The sequence below is a fragment of the Onychomys torridus genome, chromosome 14 (genome assembly GCF_903995425.1).
Source record: "Onychomys torridus chromosome 14, mOncTor1.1, whole genome shotgun sequence".
Taxonomy (NCBI): domain Eukaryota; kingdom Metazoa; phylum Chordata; class Mammalia; order Rodentia; family Cricetidae; genus Onychomys; species Onychomys torridus.
Genome location: NC_050456.1, coordinates 59,156,609 through 59,179,951, shown reverse-complemented (window position 1 = coordinate 59,179,951; position 23,343 = coordinate 59,156,609). Strand labels below are relative to the sequence as shown.

The 23,343-nt window shown below is 42.3% G+C and overlaps 1 protein-coding gene across 1 annotated transcript in view; it reads right to left on the bottom strand.

Moving 5' to 3' along the window:
• Window positions 1-9,430: 9,430 nt before the first annotated feature.
• Window positions 9,431-23,343, bottom strand: part of Tshr (thyroid stimulating hormone receptor) — a 130,949-nt gene continuing 117,036 nt past the window's right edge. The window contains exons 9-10 of the mRNA XM_036206450.1: window positions 14,764-14,952; window positions 9,431-11,269 (exon numbers count right to left, since the gene is read on the bottom strand). Coding sequence (XP_036062343.1) covers window positions 9,856-11,269; window positions 14,764-14,952 — 1,603 coding nt within the window. The 3' untranslated portion in view covers window positions 9,431-9,855. The remainder of the gene's footprint in view (window positions 11,270-14,763; window positions 14,953-23,343) is intronic.

Sequence of the window (23,343 nt, the reverse complement as noted above, 5' to 3'; positions counted from 1 at the left end):
CCCTAACCCATACAAAAAGCAGGGCATGGGTGTGCCCAGCACTGGGGAAACATTAACAGGTGGATCGTTGGTGCTGGCTGGTGAGTCAATCTACCCTAATTGGTTCAACAAGAGAATGTTTAAAAAAAAAATTAAGGTGGAGGGACTAGAGAGATGGCTCTGTGATAAAGAGCACTGTCTGTTTTCCTGCAGACCCTGGTTCAATTCCCAACACCCACATGGTGGCTCATGACACTCTGTAACTAGTTCCTGAGGATCTGATATTGTCTTTTGGCCTCCTCAGGTACTAGGCATGTATTTGGATAACTTAGGAGACCCTGGAAGATATGGAGCCTTTAACTGATGAGATATCTATTATAAGCAGGTATGTGATGCCTTTGCTTATAAAAAACTAAGTCCCAAAGAATAGGTGGATATCCAAAATGATCAGAAATGTGATATTCTGAAAAGATGCATATGAGGAAGAGATGTTGGCCTCAAGGACCAAACGGCTTCTCATAGAAAAAGATAACTCACTAGATAAAAGTAGACTTGCCAGGATTCTCAGTGCCCATGGGGTCTAGAGCATTGTCTTGTAGTATATATGGAGTTTCTGGTGAGAATTCTATGAACTTGCTGGTTCATAGCTGTGAAAGGAGACAAGACTTTAACCAATGTCCTGAAGTGTGTTGATATTCTTGATTCTCAGCTGGCAAGAGGCATCAACCAGACTTTAGAGGGATTGTTCCTCTCCTTTTTCATTTACATAGCACCCCCCCCCCATCACTTTATCCTGCCTCATTTTGTAAGGGACAAAATTAAGAACTGCTTCTGGAAATAAATGGACTCTGTGTTTCTGGGCATTTCTTCCCACCACTAATTTGGCTGTTATAACTTACTAAAAAAGTTAAGAATTGTTCTCTGGAGATGGGCAATACCAGGCAACTGCTGTAGGAGTCAGCCACATATGTCTGAAACTCCTAGCTCTATTCCACTTTCCTCTACCCAGGGCAGACGATAGGGAACAACAGCCACAGTTTCTCATGTCTGTTCTTCCCAACTTCAGTTGCTGTGTCAAATACACTGACAAAAGCCACTTGGGAGGAAAGGGGTGATGTGGCTTATACTTCTAGATTACATTTTATTATTACAGGGAAGACACAGCAGGAACTAAAATTGTTACATCCATTGTTGAGAGCGGAGAGAACCCACAGATTGCTTCTCTCTCTTACACTGTTTAGGACACCACCACCACCACCACCACCACCACCACCACCACCACCACCACCACCATTAAGGCCTCCAGTGCTAAACCATTTCTATTACATGATTACTGTACACGCTTTCTATCTGCTTCCATTGCCATCTAGAATGATTCTTGGGAAGTTTCCCAATATATTCTTGATATGGCATCAACATTGTGGGCCCCTTTTCCAGTTTTAATGATAGTATTGGGGCAAGAAGTCCCAATATACCCACTTAGAAAGACACATGGGCAAGGGCATAATGAAGTAGGTTGGAGGGGATGATTCAGACTTGTGTCTTTTGGGAGAATTAGTGTAGTATGCACATTTTCCATGTATAATACATAATATGGCCCTTGGGTGAGTAGGCTGGAAGAGAATGATTGCTCTCCAGATCGGATGGACAAACAGTTAAAGAAACAGAAGGAAATGCTTGGATTTCAAGTACTGTTCCCACCAGTGGCTCTTCTGTACTAACTAAAGAAGTCAAGTGGCAGCATGTATGTCTGGGATGGCTTACGAGTGTCACAGACATGCTCAGTTTTTCCTTTTCACTACAGTTGGCTTTGAGATGGCGAAAACAGACAGGTATGATGTCAGCCATCTCCTCTTTCTCCTGGATCGTGATGTTGATTGGCAGGGTATCCCTTTTTTTTCTGACATTTGTTGAAGCTATTAACACTTTCCCAGTGCCTCTTCTGTCAGAGTGCTTAAGGAACTCTGAGAAAGCAGAAAAGCATCTCAGCAAACAGAATGTAATCAGGAGTCCCGTGTTTCCACAGATCTACGGACCATTTGTCAATGTCTACTCTGAGGTTCTCACTATAACCTTTATCATTCTAAAGCCCTTTTCACCTGCTGTCAGGGAACTGAGATAGAATGTAGTAAAATCTAAACTTAAATTTGCTACAAAAAAAAAAAATGGGAATACTAGTTTTGCTTTTCTCAAAAGTTCACCTCATTTCTTTTTGTTGTTGTTGTTATATTTTTAACTTTCTTTTTATTTATTCTTTGTGTCTTTCACATCATGCATCTCAAGTCTATTCATTTCCCATCCCTTCACATCTACCCTCTGCCCTTGCGGCATCCCCACCCCCCACAAAATTTAAGAGAAAAAAGAAAAGGAAAAAAAAAGGAAAGGGAAAAAAAATCTCATCATGGAAGCTGTAGTGTGACATAGTGAGTCCATACAGTAAACCCTTCTGTCCATATATCTTTACTTGCAAGTGTTCATTGCAGTGTCATTGGTCTGGTTCAAGACCTCTGGTTTCTACTACACTATCTGTGCTTCACCCTCACTGGAACTCCTCATGGATATCCTGCTGTTGCCCTGTGTTGTGGAGATCCTGCAGCTTTGTATCTGTAGGACCGGTCCCTTCATGTGCTCCTGCAGATCACAGGTGGGGTGGATATTGCAATGGTCCAACCTATAACCCTGGTTCTGGGCATGGGTGGTTGCAGGGTTGCTCAGCCTGCCAGCTCTCCCTTGTCCTCCCCTCCAGGGTAGGCTCTCCTTCATTGCCTTGGTGAGTTCACTCTGCAGTGATGAGCCAGGAGAGTGGCCAGTTCTCTTGCTTTCATGTCCTCAAGGTCAGATCTCCCACATCTACACCTTCAGGGTAGGTTGCACAGACGTGGTGTAGGGGCCACGCTCCCAAGTACTACAGGAGATGAGGAGCAAGACTAGCTCTCCTGCTCTTATCACCTCAGGACCAGCTCTCCCACCTGCCTCAGGCATTGATGGGAAATGGGGAGGAGGGTATCTCTGCCCTGCCCATGCTGCCACAGGAGAGGTGAGTAATGGGGACAGCTCTTCCATGTTCACAATATTGGGACTGGCTCACCCACACCTCTGCCAATGGGGCTGGTTCTATTGTGCCGGCCAGATGAGGTGCTGGGCCTGCTCTCCCAAGTGTTGCAGTAGCAGCTCTTCCATCCTTCTAACCTCAGCCCCCTAGTTCTTCTAACGACGACGTAAGTATTCTGAGTTTATTTCCGGCAGACAGCTTGCTGAATCACATGGTAGTTGTGGTAGTTTGAATGCTTGGTCACCAGGGAGTAGAACTGTTTGAAAGGATTAGAAGGTGTGGCCTTGTTGGAGGAAATGTGTCCCTGGGGCGGGGGTGGACTTTGAGGTTTGAAAAACCCATGCCAGGCCCAGTCTCTTTTCTCTGCCTGCAGATCAGGATACAACTCCTAACTATTTCTTTAGCATCATGTCTGCTTTTTTGCCCTGGCCATCTGGGTCTTCAACGGGGACCTGAAGGGAGGGCCAGTGAAATGACAGGGACAAGAGACACAAAGAATGAGAGCAAGACAGGATGTCTGATCAAGCTCCAAATTTTTATTTTCCTCTTAAGGCGTATATGGATAAGGGTAAGGGGGAGTGCAAGCAGGGACTTTCTTAATCATAGGTTGTTCAGCCAACAGGGTATGTTGCTATGGGGATTATCTATTATTGTCTAACTGCCTAACCTCAGCATGGTCACCTGATTTCTGAGAAGAGGTTCTGGTGCTATGGAGACTTAAGCAAGGCCTTAGATCTAGAAAAAGAGAAGAGAAGCCCAAATGTGGTGGCATATGTGTCAAGGGTCACTTAGGCTTATGGTTCCTGTCTCCTTCCTGCTGCCATGCTCCCTGCCATAATGACAATGGACCAATCTTCTGAAACTGTAAGCAAGCCCCTGTCTATGTAAAAATCATAGCCCTTATCTTACAGGGAATAAGAGATAGTTTATTCTGGAGCCATTATGAGTGACCATGGCTTGGAAACACAGATTTAGGTTACCTCAAATTCTATGTTCCAATATGAAAACAGTTTCATGAAGTTTTTTTTTTTTTTAATAGTTTTACAGAACAAAGAAAGTCATGAATCAAGGTAAATTTAAAATCCATTGGTAAGTACACCAGAGAGGTGGGTACAATGAGATGGGGGAGCTATTCTATCAGTATAAGATGCTATCTGATGTCATTCTTAGCTCTTGGATTGGTAAAAGCTGGTGATCTGCTAAATCCATAGCTTCTAAGAGATTTTTGTTTATTATCACAGGGTGTTATTTCAGATACAGAGCGGGACAAGGAATGGCTATTCCAGAAGGCTAAAACTAAGCCCAAGACAAGTAGTTAGCCTCTGAACCTACAAAATTCCCATCTTTCCACAGTGCTGAAAGTCCAATCTGTCCATCAGTCTCTGCAGACATGACTCCTTCCGGAGGATTTTGTTCACATCTAGACACAGTTTCTATTCAGGAATTTTCATTCACACCCCCCAATTAAATGCTTTTCTTTATGAGAATTGCCTTGGTCTTGTGTCTGTTCATAGCAATACAAGAGTGAGTAAAACCTTAATTCTAGCTTTCCTTCTCTTTTCTTCTTTTTTTTCCTTAAAGTTAGAATCTAGATATATAGCAGAGGCCGACCTCAAACTTGAAATGGTTCCTTCTGCCTCAGTCTCTCCATGCTGGGAGTGTAGGTGTGTTCCATCACACCTGGCTTCAGGCTTTCTTTCCTTTCCTTTCCTTTTCTTTCTTTCTTTCTTTCTTTCTTTCTTTCTTTCTTTCTTTCTTTCTTTCTTTCTCTCTCTCTCTCTCTCTCTCTCTCTCTCTCTCTCTCTCTCTCTCTCTCTCTTCTTCCCTCCCTCCCTCCCGTCTGTCTGTCTGTCTTTTTAGGAACTTCCATACTGCCCTCCATGACAACTGTACAAATTTACATTTCCATCAACAGAAGGTTTTTCTCAGTGCTTGCATGATAATGGTATAAATGCCAATGTGTTACTTTCACATTTGAGCAGTAATTTGGATGGTTTTGGATCCTAGATTCAAAATGTATTTTTTGTGAAGGCATTGAAGGTATTGTCAAGTTGTTTCAGATTCCAATCTGATTGCTAATTCTTTCCCAGACCTGACTTCTCTCTCAGTTCTCTCCTTAGATGTTTCTTTACTTTGGGAGTGCTGACATTGTAAAGGGCTATTCCACAGGTGAGTCTGACTCATCCATCTTAACAGTTACTAAGTGCAGAGTATCTATCTTTACAAGTGGAACAAATTCTTCTCTTTCTATTTCTCTTCCTACTGTATCTTCTATGCTATCTCTAGGACAGTGGTTCGTTCACAACCTATTGAATGGCCCTTTCACAGGGGTTACCCAAGAACATCAGAAAACACAAGATATTTATGCTATGATTCACAACAGTAGCAAAATCACAGTTATGAAGTAGCAACAAAAGTACTTTTTTGGTTGGGGGTCACTACAACATGAGGAACTTGGAGGGTTGCAGCACTGGGAATGTTTGAGAACCACTGCTCTAGCTAGACCAGTGTGGAGGATGTTGAATTTGGAAACTGACATCTTTCAACTTTGTGTGTATGTTTGCATGTGCACATGTGTAGGCCAGAGACGCATGTCAGGCACTATTCTCTGTTAATCTCCTCCTCATTGTTTGGAGACAGATCTCTGATGGAACCCAGAGCTCATCCATTCTGCTTGACTGGCTGGCCAGTGAACTCCAGGAATCTGACTGCACCGGCATCCCTCCTTGGAGTACTGGGGTTCCAAATTCAGATCCTTCTGCACATCTCCAAACCCTGGATCTTTCACCTTTTACTTCATAGCTCACATCGTTGTTCATTTACTTAACATTCTTGGAGATTGCCCAGCTTTAACTTCCATTAAAGCTTTTGATTTGGCAATCTGATTTTAAAATTTCCAGAATTCCTAATTTGGGGCTACTTTTTTTTTTTTTTTTTGCCTTTAAAGATAGCTGTTGTCGTGAAGTTCAATAGTTTTTCAGATTACTCTGTTGCTATTAATTGAAAATTTAATGCTAATATTCCAGACTTGGATTATCTGGTTTTTTCCCCCCTGGGAAAATGTTCTCTTTGTCCATTTATTAATGTTACTTAGTGTGTGACAATTCTTTTGGTCCATTTATGTATTTGAAAGAAGGATTAAGATGGTTAATGTAGATGAAGTTTTCCTGTGTCCTGTCTGGTCCCACACCCACTCGGTCCCAAGTAAACACACAGAGGCTTATATTAATTACAAACTGCATAGCCTATGGCTCAGGCTTCTTGCTAGGTAGCTCTTTCATCTTAACTCAGCCCATTTCTATTAATCTATATGTTGCCATGTGGCCATGGCATTACCTGTCTGTGGGCATCTTATTGCTCCTTGGGAGGCAAGCTGGCATCTCCTCACTCCACCTTCTTTGGCTCTGTCTTCAGTTTGAATGTACCGCCTAACCTTATTCTGCCTCACTATTGGCTAAACAGCTTTATTTATCAACCAATGAGAGCAACACATATTGACAGCACACAGAAAGACATTCCATAGCAGGTTAATATCTTCAAACAGTGTGAAATGATTTCCCTCCAGATGCCTCTCTTTGACTTGGGCATGGAGACACTCTGACTATGATGCTCAAATCATTCTTTACTTTGTGTTGCTGGGGTTAAAGGCGTGCACCACCACCACCCAGCTTAGGACACAAATTTTATAAAATCTAGCCTATGGGTAGTTTGTTTATTTAATTTTGGTGTGTGTTATGTGTAAGTGTTTGTGTATTCATGTGCATATGTGTTTATGTGTGTAGGTCAGAGGTAGATATTGGTGCCTTCCTCTATTTTCTGTATTTTTTAAAAAAGATTTATTTATTTATTACGCAAACAGTATGTATGACTGAAGGCCAGAAGAGGGCATCAGATCTCATTACAGATGGTTGTGAGCCACCACGTGGTTGCTGGGAATTGGACTTGGGACCTCTGGAAGAGCAGTCAGTGCTCTTCACCTCTGAGCCATCTCTCCAGCCCATTTTTCTGTATTTTTTTGAGGGACAGTTTCTCAGTGAATGGCACATCACCCATTTGGTGAGGCTGGCTGGCTAGCAAGTCCCAGGACCAGGCTCACTTCTCACACTTGGTTTTTCACACTGTTGCTGGAGCTCAGACTCAGGTCCTCATGCTTGCACAGTAAGTACTTCCTGACTGGGTCATTTCCTGGAACTTATCCTCACTAATGTCAGTCAGTCGTCAGATAATTAAAGGATGCCGGTTAAAGTGACTGCCTAAGAGGACTTATAGATGTACTATTTCATTACAATAATATTTTATTTGAGTATGTCTATTTCTCTGTTTGCATGACCATATGTTTACAGGTATGCTGAGAGGCCAGAAGAGGGTGTCAGGTCCCTTGGAGCTGGAGTGATAGGACATGGGAACCGCATGATGTGGGTGCTGAGGACCAAGTTCTAGTGCTTTCTGAGTGCAACAAGAGCTCTTTACCTGCTGAGCCACCTCTTCAGAACCTAGCCTGCTATTTAAATTCAGTATTTATCAAATTCAGTATGCTATTACGAACTGATCATTTGTTTTATATATTTTGGTTTACTACCTTTCCTTCTTATCCATAGATGCCTACTAATGAATCCTAATCAACCTTCTAGGTGTTACTAATCCATCAGTTTCAATCAATATGGTTTTCTTAGCAAGTGCGCACAGTGTTTTCTCCTCTTTGATTTTAACATGCATGTCTAATGTTAAACTCAAAAGAAATTGACAAATTAAAAAAAAACAAAACAAAACACCGTATACCTTAGTCCAGGAAGAAAATTTATTTCATTTTGTCAATGTGAATTTTTAATAACAATTTTGTTAAAGTCACTCCTCTAGGACTTTGTTTTCAAAGCACAAGATCAGCTACTCATGATGAGACACATCATCTGTCCAGATGTGATATTTCAAAATGTCACAAGAGAGAAACATACGCCACAAGGTAACACATTTGTTTAATTTCAGTAGTACAAGTGAACTGTTGGGAAAGCCAATGCTTATGTGACTGTAACAAAGCACTGGGCCAGTCACGTCAGGACCGTGCGCATTAGATGACCCATAAACCCTCCTTCACAGGCCTTTTATTTCCTGTTTTGGTTCATGAGCACTGAGAAGCAAATATCAGATCTGCTTCCAGGGGGACACCAGAACAACACAGTAAGGAGCTCTCCAGGCAGGAAACCCAGAAGGTACTCCTGTAGACACAGTTCATGGCTGTTTGCAGCAAGGTTACTATTGGGACAGAAACGTGTTACATCAATGACTGGCAGGGTTAGAAGGAAACCGTCAGTATCAGATGGAAAGATTTCTCTCTTGACAGTGTTAGTGTGGTGTGAGCTGCAGAGGGCTAAGAACCAATCTGTGATGATGAGGTAAATGTTTTGAAGTGAGTCTACACAGTTGAATAATAACTCTATTTTATTAGTCTATCTTTTTTGTCGTTGTTGTTTTGAAATAGGGTCTCTCTGTGTAGCCCTGGCTGTCTTGGAACTTGCTTTGTAGACCAGGCTGGCCTCGAACTCAGAGATCCACCTGCCTTACCTTCCCAGTGCTGGGATTAAAGGCATGCACCACAACACCAGGCTATACTATTAGTCTGTTACATAAATTCCAGTCTGTTTTGGACTTAACAGCAGTATAGATAAAGGAATTAGGTGAATAACTAAGGTCTGTCTCCATATAGTCACTCAATAGAATTTTTTGGTTCAGACCTGATGATCAAAATGAAATAAAGAAAAATCTTTTGAGTCATATCATGTTTCCAAAATGAAGTAGAGAATAGCTCCACAAGACAGAAAAACCAGATTCTTCTCAAGTGATGCTTTTTCTCTTTGTCATGAAAATGTATCTTCAAGGACAAGATATACCTGATGTCCTTAAAATGGAAGAGGGCATCAAGTGGCTCCATTTCTAGAGAATTTGGAGTTCCAGGGACTTCCTCAGAGCCCAAACATTAAGTAGCATATAGTTAATATTGTTCAACAGGTGACTACATGTGCTCGACCCTCATTCCCACATATTGCCTAGAAATGCCTTCTAGAGCTCACATCTTCTACAAGAAGATACTCCTTAGATTGCTCAGCCACAGAAGATGAAATCTCAGCAGTTTCTCTAGTCAATGCATAACAGTTGGGTCACAGCAGGTAGATTCTGGTGAAGAGATACTAGTTTCAGAGTCTAAGAAAAGAACAAAAACCCCTCTAAGTTAAACTTCTCCCTTTGCATGTTTAATGGAAGCAATTGTGTGCCATCTAGTTGTGTTTGGCTTTCCAAGGTTCTTTTGGTCTCTTGAGATGGGTTCTCATGTAGCCCTGGCAGGCTTGGAACTCACTATGTAGCTAAGCATGAATTTTGGATCTCCCTGCCTTCACCTCCCAAGTGTGACATGTTAGTTTTAAGGAACAAAAACCTTCTTTGGTTATATCAGGGGATCCAACATAGAGCTGCTTACGTAATTGAACACTGGCCATCTGCTGACACTTTTCTTTTTTTATAAAGCAGCACTACATAAACCAGAGAAAATAGATGTGGGAATGGTCCAGCTGTTATCAGTGGAGCATGTTAACACAGTATCACAGACGAGCATCAGGCACGTTTCCCAGAGAGCGTAGACTATTTTTATATCACCTGGGACTCAGATATGCTGATACCTTATCTCCCTTCTTGGAGATAATACTGTCTAGAGACGAACTGTATTCCTATGAAACATCACCTGCATGAAGCTAGGCATCTGTGTGTTGTAGATTAGATTGCGTGTTCAAGAAACCAGTCTTTTAAAATCCCACTGTGAATGGTGTAGCATCACTTTACAAGGCTGTTTGCTTATACTCTTCCGAGCTTTGTCCCTGTATTTTTGGAGTCAGGTGGGAGTTTCCAAGGAGTTCATAGGCATCTTGCATGTTGGGGAGACTCTGCCTCCTGTCCTGGGGAATCTTTGGAGTCTGAATACCAGTGCTGTTATTCGGATAGACTCTCTGACCTTGATATGCCTGGGCCTGGCGTTTACAGAGGCCGAACTTGCTGAGCAGGATGAACACATCCCTCTGGAAGGCCTTGGTAAAAATTGCATAGAGGAATGGATTGGCGCAGGAGTTGAGTGGGTAAAAGAGGACCAGTAAGATTTTGGAGTTAGTAACGGTGATAAGAGGCTTGTTCATAAGTGCCGATAGGGCATAGAAGGAGATAGGGGCCATGCACATGAAGTCGGTGAAGATCAACACAGCCATCCTCTTGGCAATCTTGGTGTCTTTGTCTCGAGGGTTGTACTGGGGACTCCGGACTGTGATGTAGATCTTTACATAGCAAGAGCAGACGATAACAAAGGCAATGACGTTGAGCAGCAGAACAAGGACAATGTACGCTAGAGCAAGAGGCGTGTCGGTGTCCATTGGCAGACAGATACTGACCTTGGCATAGCTGCTTATTCCCACCATAGGGAGCAGGGCAAGGAGGAAGCAGGAAACCCAGCCCCCAGCCATGACGGTGTATGCGTGCCTGAGGCGGAGCTTCCTATCCAGGCGCATGGCGAAGGTGATGGCGTACCATCGCTCCAGGGTGATGACTGTTAGTGTGTACACTGATAATTCACTGGCAAACACAGTGAAGAAGCCAGCTGTGTTGCACCCAGGGCCTGTCTGCCAGTCAATGGCATGGTTGTAGTACTCAGAGTGTGTGTACAGGTCTACTGAGGCAATGAGAAGCAGGTACACCCCCATGCAGAAATCTGCAAAGGCCAAGTTGCACATGAGGAAACGTGGCACAGTCAGTTTGTAGTGGCTGGTAAGGAGAATAAATAGGACAAAGATATTGCCCAGGAGAGCCAGCAGACTGACAAACCACACCACGATTCTCAGGAACTTGTAGCCCATGATGTCTTCACAGGGGTTAAACTCATCTGATTTAGGGGTACACACCATGTCTTCATTGTCCCCACACACAGTGTAGTCATAGTGGCTGTCGAAGGCTTGCAGAGTCTCTTCCTGAGGATTTTTGAGCACTTGGCCAAAACCAATGATCTCATCCTCTTGTTCTTCAAAGAATACATAATAATGAGAGTTGCTGGGGCTCTCCTCGAGCTGGGAGTTCTGTTTGTCCCCAACACTGTTGACACCCAGGTCTTCCTCGTACTCCTGGTAGATGGGACCTCTCAAGACATTGACCGATTTCCTTTGACGAAGGTTCCGGATACTGCTCTCATTACACATCAAGGACTCTAGGAATCTGGAAGGCAACAGATATGAGTCACCTCTTGCTTAAAGTCCACCTTTGAATCCCCTTAACCCCTGGGAAGATATGCAAGTTACTTATTTTAATGTTCATGGTGCTACAGAGTTTGTACTATCTGGTCAGGCCTGCCTCTGCTACATCATTGAAAAACATTTACTTAATTTATTATGTGTGTCTGCACCACAGTGCAGTATGGACTTCCAAGTGAAATGGCAGAATTAAACCTTCCTAGTCAGAAATCACTCCAAGGACTTCAAAGATTAACAAGAACACATTAATAAAAGCATGCATCCAGATTCTGGCTAAGCCCATAGGATCCCGGCCACGGACAGAAATCCTCTACGGCTTGGAGACTTAAACTATAACATGGTAACCTTACATATGCTTTCATTTGCTGGTGGCTTTTAAAAATGATTTATTTATTTATTATGTATACAGTGTTCTGTCTATACATATTCCTACACACCAGAAGAGGGTACCAGATCTCATTACAGATGGTTGTGAGCCACCATGTGGTTGCTGGGAATTGAACTCAGGACCTCTGGAAGAGCTGCCAGTATTCTTAGCCTCTGAGCCACCTCTCCAGCCCCTGCAGGTGGCTTTTTAAGCTCCCATCCCAAGCTATATTTTCTGAGCAGTTAGGTGGGTTTTATAGAATCAAAATGAAGCTGCAGGTTTTGGTTATCTTTAGATTACACTGAGCAACACAGATAGAGTACTCTGTTAAACCAGCTTTGCTGTCTGAACAGCTGGCAGCCAAGGCCATTTTCTCTTTGCCTTTGCTGATGAGAAGGGTTCCCTATGAGGGAGTTCTATAGAAACACATCCTAATTTATTTCACTAGTACAGCTCTGCCTTCCTTATCTTACACTTCCTAAGTTTGGTTAGTATGTGATTTGTCTTAGGGTTATGTCGGAGGCAATACTTCTTCAGGTAAATTCTACTTCTGTGTAAATTAATATTTCCTAAGCAAACATTGGTAAGTTCTCTATGACACTTGTTTACTATTTGTCATTTTCTTTTCTTCAAAAGGACAACCTGTGGGAATCAGTTTTCTTTTTCCACCATGTGGGTGCTGGGGATGGGACTCAGGCCACCAGACTGGGCAGCAAGCACCTCTCTGAGCCATCTCTGCCACTCTCTGCTGCATCGTTTATACGACCTCACCTCTCCTATTGTGGCCAGCGACATTGGTCTTCTTTCTTGTCATCTTGAGCCACTTGAAGAAGAGTCATGATGGAAAAGCATGGACATTGGAGCCCACTTACAACATGGCTTCTTTAGTTATGGACATTGGAGCCCACTTACAACATGGCTCCTTTAGTTATGGACATTAGAGCCCACTTACAACATGGCTTCTTTAGTTAAGGACATTGGAGCCCACTTACAACATGGCTCCTTTAGTTACTAGTTGCGCCTGGTTGGGCAGATCTGTGAAACTTGTTCGTTTGTGAATGGAATGAGAGCATTGAATGAACAGATGCATATCTTTTCTAAGCTGTTACAATGGTACTGGGAGCATGGGCTGTGCAATCTATGTGATTGTGGTTGCTGTTGACACTATTCCTATTTTGAGTTCAGGACTCCACACTCCCTTTGCCTAGAAATTCATGGCCACCTCTACTTACTATTCAGTTTTAAACTTACGCTGCTTTTTTCATAGGAGTCTTTCCTGATCTCCTTAAATAAACCATCCCACCCTGGTGTTTCATCCCTTCACAGCCATAACTGACATTTCCTTCTTTGTTTGTTGTCTTCCTCCAGTAGATGATAAGCTCCATGCAAGAAGCCTTCTTGTACTTCCTGCTGTGGCTAGGACAATGCCAGGCACATAGGCGATGCTCACCAAATATTTGCTAACAAATGAATAAATGGCCACAGCACACAGGTGTAGTCATAGAAATAAGACTTACTTTTTCAATTTATTTTTTATATTTTTGGTATTATAGTATAATCACATAATTTCCTCTTTCTGTTTCCTCCTTCTGAACCCTCCCACATACCCCCTCCTTGCTCTCTTTCAAATTCATGACCTTTTTTTGTTAATTGTAGTTATTGTGTGTGTGTGTGTTCCTAAATACATAAATATGGCCTGTTCAGTCTGTATCGTGTTATTTGTATGTATGTTATCTGTATGTATATAGGTATTGGATAACAAACTGGTGCGCTCTTCCCTGGGAAGACCATTTCTCCTACTCCCAGCATTCCTGAGTTGCCTGTTGTTCTTTGTGTAGGGTCAAGGCCTATGGGCTTTCCTTGCACCAACAACATAATGTCTATTGTTGTCCTTGTTCAGCTCGTGTTTAGGAGTTGTGTTGGTGAGACTCCATAGATGTAGCTCCAACACTCCTAGGAGACACAATCTCATAGCAGACTCTCTGTTCCTCTGTCTCCTGTATCTTTCCATCCCTTCTTCCTCTGTGGTCCCCAGGCCTCAGGTGCAGGGGTTATGTCATAGTTGGGACTGGAAGGATTTACAGTTTTACTACATTACCGGAGCTATATCTGCCAGTGAGGTCTACTCTAACCATGCATTCACCCAGTCCTTTCCCTCCAGTGCCTTGTGGTGTTAGTGTAGCTCCTGAGACCAACACCCTGTGCCCATGTAGTTATGATGACCATGATGGTCCTAGCTCTTCAAGCTTCCTCTTTGCATCTGCCTCTGTGACTAGGTCCTGATATATATATATCTATATCTATATATCTATATATATCTATATCTATATCTATATCTATATCTATCTATCTATCTATCTATATATATATATATATATATGTTTTTTTTTTCTGGTTAAAATGATGAGTGTGGAAAGTCACCTAGTATATACTTGTGTGGAAACTAAAGGAGATGGAAATAGATAAATGAAGGGCAGAGTTAGAACAGGAGGTGGCACAAGACACAAGAGAGGAAACAGGTCAGAGCAAGAACCCATGGCAGCTTGGAGAGTAAAGTGTGAAGGAGCATCTCTCCTTGGCACTCCTGAAAATACCCAGATATTGAAATAATCCATGTCATTGTTAATACTTTTTACTTGTTACATTCCAGATATTCAATTCTTGGTGTTTTCCAGTAAACGTCTTTATCTTCCCAAAACCCCTGTGGATGACAACATGATGGTCTCAGTCTTTAGAAGCTCAGCACAGTTGAGTAAGTAGGCTAAGATAACACAGCTAGAAGCCGATAGGCTTGGGATACAAACTGACCCTGCTTCACTGTCTGTGCACACCAGGCAAGTTAGCTTCATAGCGAGCCCTGTCTCTATGACATCATTTCTTATCATCTTCCCTTCCCCACCACAATCCAACAATGTTGGCCTTACTTCTCATTTTGCTCCCACAGCCATCAGGCCCAAGGGTTTCCTGCTCATGTGGATGTTTCCAGTTCTTTCCCCTCCTGGGATTTTCAATCCCGTTCTCTTCCAAATCTAAAAACGAATCCAACTGCCCTCATGACCGCTCCTTGCTTATTCCAGAGTGCTGCTACTCACCCCCTGACTTTCTTCTGGTTCTTGAAGGCACAGCAGTGGCTTGGATAAGAGAGGTCAGCCCGTGTGAGGTGGAGCAAACTCAAGGACAGTGGGAGCTTCTTGAGAGTCCAAGTGTCCTTTGCGATCAGTTCTTTCAGGTGCTCCAGGCCTTTGGAGGGAAGGGCAGTGACGCTGGTGGAAGACACGTCTCTGGGATTCAGAGAACAACACAACATAGACAGGCAATGAGCAGCCGGGGCCTTCTTGTCTTTGTCCCCCACCCCCATCCCCCAGTTCTGAGATTAACTGGGAGATGATGAGTTCCTTTCTGCTACTGACTGTGCAATCTGAATTCATTACCTATTTCTACTGGTCCACAGTGGATATGAGTTTCTAAATCTAGGTTATAAGGAACTGCTGTTTTTTTTTTAAAGTTTTAATAAGTCATTATTGTGCATATGTATATTGTGTGTGTGTGTGTGTGTGTGTGTGTGTGTGTGTGTGTGTGTGTGTGTGAGAGAGTACACACATGCCCTGGTATGCATATGGAAATTAGAGGGCACATTTGTGGAATTAGCTCTCTCCTTTATGGTGTTATTTTATTTGTTCTGAAATGTGATTTTATTTGTATGTTAATAAGTAAAAGTGCCTGGGGGTCAGAGCTAATAACAAGCCATTTAGCAAAAGTCTGGCACATGCCCTTAATCACAATCACATGGCAGACAGATCTCTGTGTGTTCAAGGACACAGCCAGCATGGAGACACACGCCTTTAATCTCAATACCAACCATAGAGACCTGGGGGTCTGTATAGACACACAGTGACAAGGAGGTCATGTGCTTGGGTTTACAACCAATGAGAAGGCAGAACAGAAAGTCAATAAAAAGACAGACATACAGGAAGTAGGTCTCTTTCTGAGGGGAAGGACGGCAGCAGCAGCAAGGGGTAAGAAGGGTTTTGGTCTCAGCTCTTGGCTGCTGCTCTGACCTCTTGGGCTTTTAACTCTGCATTTGGCTCTGCGTTTCTTATTCAATAAAACCATTCAGAATTATATCTACACTTCTTTCATCTTCACACGGGTTCTGGGGATTGAACACAGGTCTTCAGGCTTACGTGACAAGTGCTTTTTACCTGGTGAGCCATCTTACCAGCCTAGAACTACTATTTTTATTGCATGGAAGTCTTGCATTTAATCAACACAAGCACACAAACATTTGATTCTCTCGGTAAATTGGAATCAGAGAGGGATATGGATGTTATTTTGTAAAAATGACATCTTACAACTATTAAAAGATCTCCTGGAAAAAAAAAATCAGACAAGGTCAATGGCAACCAAACTGTTGTCACTTTCTGGGGGTGAAGTTGGGGTTGGGGGCTCATGTTTGGAGTCACATAAACTATTCCTTTGTTGGGATTAGCATCAACATTATGAAAATACTCTCCATTAAATGCAGAACTTAAGATTTCAATAGTTACATAATGAGCCATGGCTAAGAGAACCCTCCCCAACACAGTTTCTTTTTAGAAGACTATAAATGTATTCCTATTTTTAAAAAGCTAATTATTTTATTAATAGTCTAACATTACTTCTTCAGACTATGGGAGGGAGATGTGGTAGGGCTAGGAGTTGCGTAATAATGTTGGTTATTAAGGTAGAATGGTTTTGGCTTTTAAGTAGCAGTTTTCTCTTCTCTAGTCCCAAAGGGTATCAACTGTCTGTCTTGTTGATGATTTTTCTTGCACTGAAAAATAGCTTGAAGGCTGGAGAGATGGCTCAGACTGACTGCTCTTCCGGAAGTCCGGAGTTCAATTCCTAGCAACCACATGGTGGCTCACAACCATCAATAATGAGATCTGGTGCCCTCTTCTGGTGTGCAGACATACACAAAACAGAACCCTGTATACATAATAAATAAATAAATCTTAAAAAATAGCTTGAATAAAGCAATGAATATTTAAACTGTCATCTCTCTTTTATTTCATCAATTAACATAGTCACTATGCATTCCCTATCTAAGGCTTTTATATTTATATTTAAAATATTTAATATAAGCTGGGTGTGGTGGTATGTGCCTTTAATCATAGCACATGGGAGGCAGAAGCAGGTGGATCTCTCAGAGTTCTAGGACAGCCTGGTCTACATAGCAGGTTTCTGGACATCCAAGACTACAGAGTGAGACCTTGTCTCAAAAAAAAAAAAAAAAGGCAAAACCAAATTTAAAAATATTAATATAAGCCTGGCACGGTGGCATATGTCTGTAATCTCAGCACTTGGAATGCAGAGGCAGGTGAATCAGGAGTTCAAGGTCATTATCCTTGGCTACACAGTAAGTTCAATCTAGCCTGGACTATGAGAAAACCTGTCCACAAACCTAGGTAGTAACCAATAGCTCTCCAATAGAACTTATGACTGATTTAACAAGAGAGAAATGGTGTTTGCTACTGGAAACCCAGGCAACTAGCAGGACTAGTGAAGTCATGGGCCTGGAGGAGAATACAACACTATTTTACTAAGCTAGCATATCCCTAATTACATTCTAAATATTTGTCCTCTACCCACAGATAAGAGCAGTCCTCAGCCCTCATTAAGGAATCCTCCCTTTGCAACAGATGGGGACCAGCACAGAAAATCGCAACCAGTCAAAGTATAGAGTTGTGGGGCCCAGTCCCAGTGTATATGCCTACAGCACAATTCCTAAACCCAAGGATCAGGGCTCGTTGCAGGAGAGGGGGCAGAAAGACTGTAAATGAGAGGAACAGGAAGCTTTCATCTCCTGGGAATGTCAGAATCTACACCCATAAAGTCTCATCAACTTGACTTCCTAAACATGAGCGGAACAAGGACAATAATAATAGACATGCTGAAGTGGATTTGGGGGGAAGGGTACCTACCTCAAGGCCTCCACCCTACAGAAAGAACCACAGGCAGCTAGGAATACTGAGTGCGAGAAACAGTCTTCCCCAGGGAAGAGCACACCAACTAGTTATCTAATACCAAATGGCTGCCATAAAAAAAGTACACATGAATAACGTTATACAGACTGAGCAGGTTACATTTACATATTTAGAAATATATAGGTATGTACACGTGTATATGTGCGTGTAACAATACTTAATGAAAAATAGAGGCCATGAATTTGAAAGAGAGGGAGGAAGGGCATATGGGAGGGCTTGCAAGGAGAAAAGGGAAGGGGGGAATAATATAACTGTATTATAATCTCAAAAATAAAAAAAAATTTACAAAAAAAAAAAAACCAAAAAGAAAAAACAATTAGTAGTGTCTGCTTAGTGAGTGAAATCTAGTGTTGCCAACTTCTTCTATTACAGCCAGATTTCACTGGGGTCATATTATCAAGGTTCCAGGGGGCCAGAACTTCATACTGTTCTTCTTCTTCTTCTTCTTCTTTTTTTTAAAAACAAATATAAAGCTCATATGTTATCCTTTTTTTTCACCATAGAACCATGATTGTTATGGGAGAAGGTATCATATTAATATTTTGGGTTTGTTTTTTATTTAAAATTCTACAGTTCTGTGTTGGCCAACCTTGCCTATTAACGAGAATGAACTTTGGCACTTGTCTCTGAATGCTCTCCAGGTGATTAACACTAGAGAAAGATGTTTGGGAAATTGGCACAAATAGCATTGCAGCTGGGGAAAGAGCAGAGGGAGGAGGAAGAGCCTTCAGCACAGCTGTGAAGTGTGGCCTCGCCTGGCCTTTGGATGCCCCTCACTCCCCCCTCCTCCTATCCGCCCCCACACTGTCTTCAAGGTCAGGCCATCTTTCAACTCCAGTCTCTCTTGAAGCAACTTAGGTATCTCTACCCTGTAGTTCATCCGTGTATCTGTCTGTGACATTGAAGGAGGATAGCAACTTTTAGCCCATTTTCCCTGTCTTGCTCTCTTCCAGGGAAGTGTGACTGGTATAGTATGTGAATGTGGCCCAACACAAAAATTGTAAATTTGCTTAAAATATTATGAGATGTGTATGTGTGATTTTGTTTGTTTGCTTGTTTTTATAATTTGGTTTTGCACTGTGGGCGGTGCCACCTCTGGCCTGGTGGTCCTGGGTTCTGTAAGAAAGCAGGCTGAGCAAGCCATGAGGAGCAAGTCAGTAAGCAGCTCCCCTCCATGGCCTCTGCATCAGCTCCTGCCTCCTCCAGTTCCCTACCCTGTTTGAGTTCCTGTCTTGACTTTCTTCAATGATGAACCGTGATATGGGAGTATCAGCCAAAGAAATTGCTTCTTCCCCAGCTTGCTTTTGGTCATGACAGATCATCATAGCACAGAGTAACTCTAACAGCAGGCATGGACTAGGTCAGTGTTGGAGCTTGAGTATACACCTGAGAAACATCTGTGGCATGATGTGTGTTAGGAATTTAGTGGAGCTCAATATATCTTCATTTCCTTCTGTCTTCAACTTTGAGTTTATCTGAACTCAAACCCAAAGCAAAGGATCCAGTCAATACAACTCCAGCCTGGAGCTTAACTAGTATGTGTAACTGCTCACTTGACATCTTACCTGTGTGCCTCACAGACACTTCTAGTTTAATAGAGTCAAAACTGAGGGGTGGCAGTAATTTGTGGTAACCTACTGCCACCCCCTCCTCCTTATCCTCCATTTTTATCTGTCACAGCAATCAGTACTCCTATAGCTCAGTTGCTCAATCTTGGAGTAACTCCAGTATGCTGAACTTCAACATTTAACAGAGCAAAGAGCTGTGGGTTAAACTTCAAAAGATCTCAAATCCATGCACATCCAGCAATGTGTACCTCTGGGCTCTAGATCCCTGGATTTAACCAACTCTATGTGGAAAACTTTTAAAAAGGTAAGTTGCATCTCCACTGAAGATACATAGTTTTTCTCATCACCCCCCCCAAATATGATGATATTAGCATAACATTTACTTTGCATAAGGTACCTATAAGCAATTTAGAGATTATTTAAAATATAAGGAGGGAGGACATATATGCAAATACAATGCCATTTTATATAAGGGATTTGATCAGTCTAGATTTTGATAGTCTTATTGGGTGCCATAATCAATTCCTCTTAGATATCAACAATGACTATGTTTGAATTCAGCTAAGGAATCTGAAGACTGCTGGACAAATGAGACATGTGAAAAAAAAAAAAGACAGCCCCCCCCCACAAAAAAAAAATGTGCCAAGAAAAATAGTAAATTGGCCTATTGGTATATCACATCTCTTCACTTTAGCTTTCTCCCGCCAGCTAGCATCTTCTTTTGCTGCAGTAGCTTTTATGTTTACTGTTTTTTTCCTTTCGATCTGTTTTTCAGACACCACCTAGAACAGTGTTGAGAACTGAGTAATGTCACTCTCCTGCCCAACTCCCTGATGATTGCCCAATGTCCTATCCACTCTTTGTCTCCTCCTTCAAGGCCTTGCAGATCTGGTCCTAGACAACCTCTCCAACTTTGGTCTCAGGGGTGTAAATGCCACTGACATAACTCGAAGCATCCATTGCACATGCTGCGCTTTAGGCATCCTGGTGTGACTCTCCGGAAGCACGTTATTCCACCCACATGGCTTCATGTTCACAGGGTCAAGAAGCACCAGCTGAGTGGGTTTTGCTGTTCTTTTCCTCATCTGTGTTTTAAATTGACCCTGTCTCGCAGAGATCTCAAGTCCTCAACAGACACTTGGGATGTTATCAGAAACAAACGTAGCAGCTCCTCTCTGTTTCCTTGGCGACACTGCACGTTATCTCCACTTGAAACAACTGGAATGAATCCTCCCTTCATTCCTATGGGTATCAAAGAAAATCCTTCCTGCCTTTTCTGTAGCAGCTTCCAGGGTTTGAAGCTCCCATGTTCTTTCATGTGGTCTCCTTTGCCTTTGTTCTACGTTCATGCCATAAACATCTACAGTAAAATAAAACTGTGCCCCCTCCAGCTGTCAGATACCAGCCCCATTGTCCATGTGCCCACATTCTTGGGATCCTTCCTGCCACCATAGTTTAGGTCTCAATTACATTTCATCTGCGCTTTGCAAAAATGGTGCAAAGGTCTCCCAGGAATCTAATGATTCCACCTTAACAGTTAGAATAGAATGTTCTGACTAAAACATAATCTCATCAAATTGCTCCAGCAGCATGAAAGGCATGGTTCCTTCAAGGGAATTCAAGCTGCTCAGAAGTGTGTTCTCCCTTCCCTCTGCAGGGAGACTGTTCCTAGATTCTGTGTTATTTACCTTGATCCTCTCCCTCAGTCAGACTGCATTTTCAAACAACTTCTTAGAAAGGCCATCTAGAAAGAGATTTTTGCATGCTTGCGTGTCATTCTTACCTTAGATTGGTGTTTTGCCCGGCTATAGCATTTTGCATTGCAAACTTTTCTTAAAAATCATTCTTTCAAAATTTGTCTTATTATATTCTAACCCCACTGGTGCTTTTCATAAATAGGATGCGACTCAAATTCCTATTAGTTGGACTAGCTTTAACTCTTTCTCTCTCTGTCTCCCCCCTTCTCTTTCTCTGTCTGTCTCTGTTTCTCTGTGTCTGCCTGTCTGTTTAGCCGACTCTCTCTTTCCCCTCTATATGTGTGTGTGTGTGTGTGTGTGTGTGTACCTGCCTGTATATACATGATGTTGATTAGACTCGTTTATACACTCTACAGCTGACAGTCTAACCTGCCCTGGAAGTCCTTAGAACCTTCTCTTTATCCTGAGTGTGAGATTTCATGAAGCTGTGCCATGCTGTGAATCCTTTTACCACTTTTTCTTCTGGGCACAGGAGTTTGGATCCTTTAGGAAATGTTCATCTCTGGGAACTTTTCTTGTATCATTCTTGGTACGACTCATTTTTCCCATTTTCTCTTCCTCCTTTCTGGAATTGCCAGGAAGTAGAAAAAAAAAAACATCTTGTATTCCTCAGACACATGTTCATCTTTAGTTGTAATTTTCTCCTCTTGCTCTTCAGTCTTCTGGTAGACTTCCTTCACTGTATTGCCCATCTCTCGTACTGAATTTTTAGCTTTTGCTTCATGAGAGATGGTACCCTGTCCTGTCTAGAGCAGTACTTTTGATACTTAGACTGAAGGCTCTAAATAGGGTTTCTCAAGTGCAAGAGAACATTTTTGAGCCTTTCTTGTTCTTTTGTTTTTCTGGTATCAGGGTAAACTGGGAAACCCAGCACGATGTTCTTGAATGTGGGTAAAGCCACACTGGATTTTGGCAAGGCAAATAAACAAATATAGAGGATGAGTTTGAAATTCATGTCTGAATCCTGGCTTCCTCATTTACTAATAGTCACTTAGTAGTGGCTGCCAGTGTGTCCTCAGTAAATACCAGCTGTCATTATTGTTATAGGTGTGGGTCACTAATTATTGCTTTGTGAGAAGTTCCTTGCTGTTCTCTGCAATGTCTGATTCTTCAGGCTCACTTTCCCCTTTGTTTACCTGGGTTTTGATCTCTCATGTTAGAAGTATTCTTTACCTGGTGACCCTTGGTTACTCATTAACACTTAAGAGTGAGTGTTGCCACTGGCTGATTTTGTTTTAGGGTAATTGTAAAGAAACGTGAGCATTATGTTATTGGACTCTAAAATGTCAGGTTACATTTCAACATGCAGGGGAGAGGGGCTCATGAGCCCCTACCCCTGCTGATGGCCTACTGATATTTGGTGGCTTTTGGGTGAGGGAGAATCAATTCTCTTTAAGGGTGTGGCCTCTGGTAGATCTCCACGCTCCAGCAAATGGCCCACATGCATGAATATTTTGGCAGCACAAATTGGACTCACTGGATTATTTTAAAAAACAAAAGGACTTGAAGTTCAGAAGGAGGCAGGGAGCAGGGAGTGTTTCTGGGAAGTGTTAGTGGGAGAAGTGGGGAATGAATATATTCAAAATATATTGTATGTGTGTAGTCAACTGCCAGAGAATTAATAAAAGTATTATATTTATAAAACGTCAGGTTATGGTGTCTTTTTTTTTTTTGTTTCAGTGCTTTCTAACTTCTTCACAAAGGAGATTTGAAATCTGAAGTCCTGAAATCCTCGTAAGGAGATATCATTTTGCATGAGTGTGTTAGGGAGGATGATGGTAATTTTGACTGTCAACATGACAGAATCTAAAGCCACTGAGGAGATGAGCCCCTGGGTATGTGTGCCTCTGAGGGATTATTGAGTTTGGGTTAAATGAAATGAGAAATCCTACCCTAAACTTGAGAAAACCTATCATTCCATGGGATGGGATCCTAGACTAAATAAAAAGGAGAAAGCTAGCTGAGCACATATACTCATCTCTGTCTGCTTCTTGACTGCAGATGCAGTGTGATCAGCTGGCCACCATGCCTTCCCTGCCCTGAAGGACTGTATATACCCTTGAACCGTGAGCCAATATAATAAACCCATTCTCCCTTAAGTTGCTGGTCAGGGTACTTGATCTCAGCAATAGGGAAAGTAACTAATCCAGGGGGTCAATGTTACCAGACAGACACATTCAGCCAATCCTTCATTTAGTTCCACGTTCTCTCTTGACATAGGCCACACAGATCACCTCTAAATCTTGGACTAGAGAGGTTCTGTGCAGAGTTAGACAGTCCCCTCTGGCTACCTTTCCCTATGAGATCTCCTCATTTTGCTT